This window comes from Aptenodytes forsteri, unplaced genomic scaffold (assembly GCF_000699145.1).
Source record: "Aptenodytes forsteri isolate BGI_AS27 unplaced genomic scaffold, ASM69914v1 Scaffold16, whole genome shotgun sequence".
In the NCBI taxonomy this organism is placed as follows: domain Eukaryota; kingdom Metazoa; phylum Chordata; class Aves; order Sphenisciformes; family Spheniscidae; genus Aptenodytes; species Aptenodytes forsteri.
In genome coordinates, this window is record NW_008794753.1 from 614,319 (window position 1) to 617,008 (window position 2,690).

Consider the following 2,690-nt stretch of genomic DNA (forward strand, 5'->3'; position numbering starts at 1 on the left):
CCAACAGCACGGGGGGCCTCGGCGGGGCAGCTGCTCAGTACCATCCCGGCCCCAGGGCTCACCCTGGCTGCCGGCCCTCCTCTCGCCGCGGCGCCTGGCAGCTGCCGAGCACAGCTTGGTCCTGCCCCGTGGACCCTGGCCCCAGATAAGGTGTGGGGCCGGGCTGGCCACCACTCCCCGTGGGAGCAGGCTGCCACGCTCGCAGGGAGCAGCTCCGGGGGTGCCGGCGGCCCTTGAAGGTGGCAAGCTGGCCGTGTGGCCAGGGCTGGTGGCCACCCGCATCCAGCACTACGATGCCTGGCTGTGGGACTGGCACGGCCCCAGCGGTGCACGGGGGGCAGCAGGTACCCAACCGCCCCCACGGGGGTCTCAGCTCCGACTGCCTTCCTGGGGGCAGGCGGGAGCCGATCCAACACCAGGGCGGCTGGCAGCGCAGCGGCCGGGGCACCTGGGGACACGGCAGCACGGTGAGTAACAGGGATGGTGCCCCCAGTGGCTCTCCCTGCCCGGGGCCAGGGACGTGGCAGGGTGCGGGGCTGTGCCGGTGGCAGCAGTGTGCCACGTCCCATGGCTCGGTGGCAGGTGGGGAGCCCCGGCCCTGCTGCCCTTTGTGGCAGAGTGAGGAGATGGCAGCAGCCATGTCCCGGCATGGCCCAGGGATACGTGGGGAGGCAGCTGGTGCAGCGGTGCCCAGGCCGGCAGGAGCCACTTGGCCATGACCCAGCTCTCGCAGCCGGCCGGAGGGGCTTTGATCTCTGCTGGTGAATTGTTCAGCTCTGGTTAGCTTATCTGGCGAGGAGGGAAATTAGGTTTTCGTTGCTGGCCCCACCTCCTTTTGTTTCGGAGGAGCCTGGCCACTGCCTGCCCGGCTCCACTGTCCGAGCTGGGAGCACGGCTGGGCAGGCGGCTCGGCCAGAGTGCTCTGCCCTGCGGGATGCCCTGAGCCCCCACGCTGCTGGGGCCGCTTGCCCACAGCTGGACGGGCTTGGTCAGGCAGCACCTGGGGCCCTGCTCCCCCGGGATGCAGGTAGGCAGGTCAGTGTGGGCAGGGGAGCAAGGCCGGGGGGGCCCTGCTGCCCAGGGGTGCCATCTGGGTGTCTGTCTGTCCCATGGGTACTCGAGGTCAGCCCTGCTGTAGCATCATGCTGCGCCGTGCCGCTGTCCCCAGCCCGGTGGCCCCGGTGTGCGGTGCCAGGCGCTGACCCAGGGGGCTCTGGCTGTCCCCGCCGCAGGCTCCGGGCCGGCGGAGGAAGAACATGACAGAGTTCCTGGGGGACGCCAGCATCCCCAGCCCTGAGCCGGCCCCCCACAGCAGCAGCTCCCCAGCAGCTCCCTGTCTGCCAATGGCACTGACACCTGGAAGAACCGCGCTGCCAGCCGCTTCAGTGGCTTCTTCGGCTCCAGCACTGGCACTGGCTCCTTTGGGCGGGTAGGTGGGATGCAGAGGGGGCGCGGGAGCTGCCCGCAGTGATGCTGCGGAGCTGGGATGGGTCCCCCTGGGGCTCGAGCCCCCCCAGCTCCATGGCCAGGGTGAGGGGGTCTGTGGCACATCCCCGCCGGCCCCCCGCCCAGCTGCTCTGCCCCCCATTTTCGGCCAGGAGACTGAGAAGCTGGAGCAGCTGGCGAGCAGGCTGCACGCCTATAGCACCTTCGGGCTGCCCAAGCTGCCGCCCCAGCTCTGCTTCGACTGCGACTCCTGGGAGGAGGACAGGGATGAGGCTGGGCTGGCGCTGGAGGACAGCTGGCAACAGATCATCCAGGGCGCGGAGGTAGGGCCAGGGGGGCTGGGGGGCTGCGGTGGCTCTGCCCAGCCACCGGCACGGTGCTGACACTCAGCCCGGCAGGCCCTGTCACGCCGGCAGTGCCACCAGCAGGAAGCCATCTGGGAGCTGCTGCACACCGAGGCCACCTACATCCGCAAGCTCAAAGTCATCACTGACGTGAGTGCCAGCAGCAGCCGTGCTGTGCCAGGGGGCTGGGGGCCGTGGCTGCACCCCACCGACTCCCCACTCTGTCCCCGCAGCTCTTCCTCTGCTGCCTGCTGAACCTGCAGGAGTCAGGGCTGCTCTGCGAGGTGAGTGGTAGGGGGCTGCGGGGACTGGGGACCCCCAGGTCGGGGATGGGACCCCAGTCTGGCCATGCTGGCAGGGTGAGGGTGCTGTCCCCACGCAGCTGCCTGCCTCACCCCCGCAGGTGGATGCCGAGCGGCTCTTTGGCAACATCGGGGAGATCATCCGGCTGCACCACGAGCTGTGGCACACTGTCATGGCCCCGCTGCCGGCCAAGGGACCGGGGCGCTGATTGACCCTGTTGACTTCCTTGATGGCTTCAAGATGGTGAGTGGGGACCCCGTGCCATGGCGGGGGGCTGTTTTGTGCCGTGCCCCGCAGTGACCCCCCTGCGCCCCCCAGTTCGGCTCCCTCTTCAAGCCCTACGTGCGGTACTGCATGGAGGAGGAGGGCTGCATGGAGTACATGCGGGCGCTGCTGCGGGACAGCGAGCTCTTCCGTGCCTACGTGACGGTAAGGGGAGGGGGTGGGGGCCGGGGCCGGGGCCGGTGCTGGGGCCGGTGCCAGGGCTGACACCCACGTGCTGCAGTGGGCTGAGAAGCACGAGCAGTGCAGCCGCCTGAAGCTGAGTGACATGCTGGTGAAGCCCCACCAGCGCCTCACCAAGTACCCGATGCCCCC

General features: G+C 69.8%; 1 protein-coding gene across 1 annotated transcript in view; it reads left to right on the top strand.

Annotated features, from left to right (window-relative positions):
• Positions 1 to 2,690, top strand: part of PLEKHG5 (pleckstrin homology and RhoGEF domain containing G5) — a 13,666-nt gene that overhangs the window by 1,544 nt on the left and 9,432 nt on the right. The window contains 8 exon segments of the mRNA XM_009274109.2: positions 1,233 to 1,314; positions 1,317 to 1,429; positions 1,599 to 1,769; positions 1,845 to 1,940; positions 2,024 to 2,074; positions 2,194 to 2,284; positions 2,287 to 2,336; positions 2,412 to 2,522. Coding sequence (XP_009272384.2) covers positions 1,233 to 1,314; positions 1,317 to 1,429; positions 1,599 to 1,769; positions 1,845 to 1,940; positions 2,024 to 2,074; positions 2,194 to 2,284; positions 2,287 to 2,336; positions 2,412 to 2,522 — 765 coding nt within the window.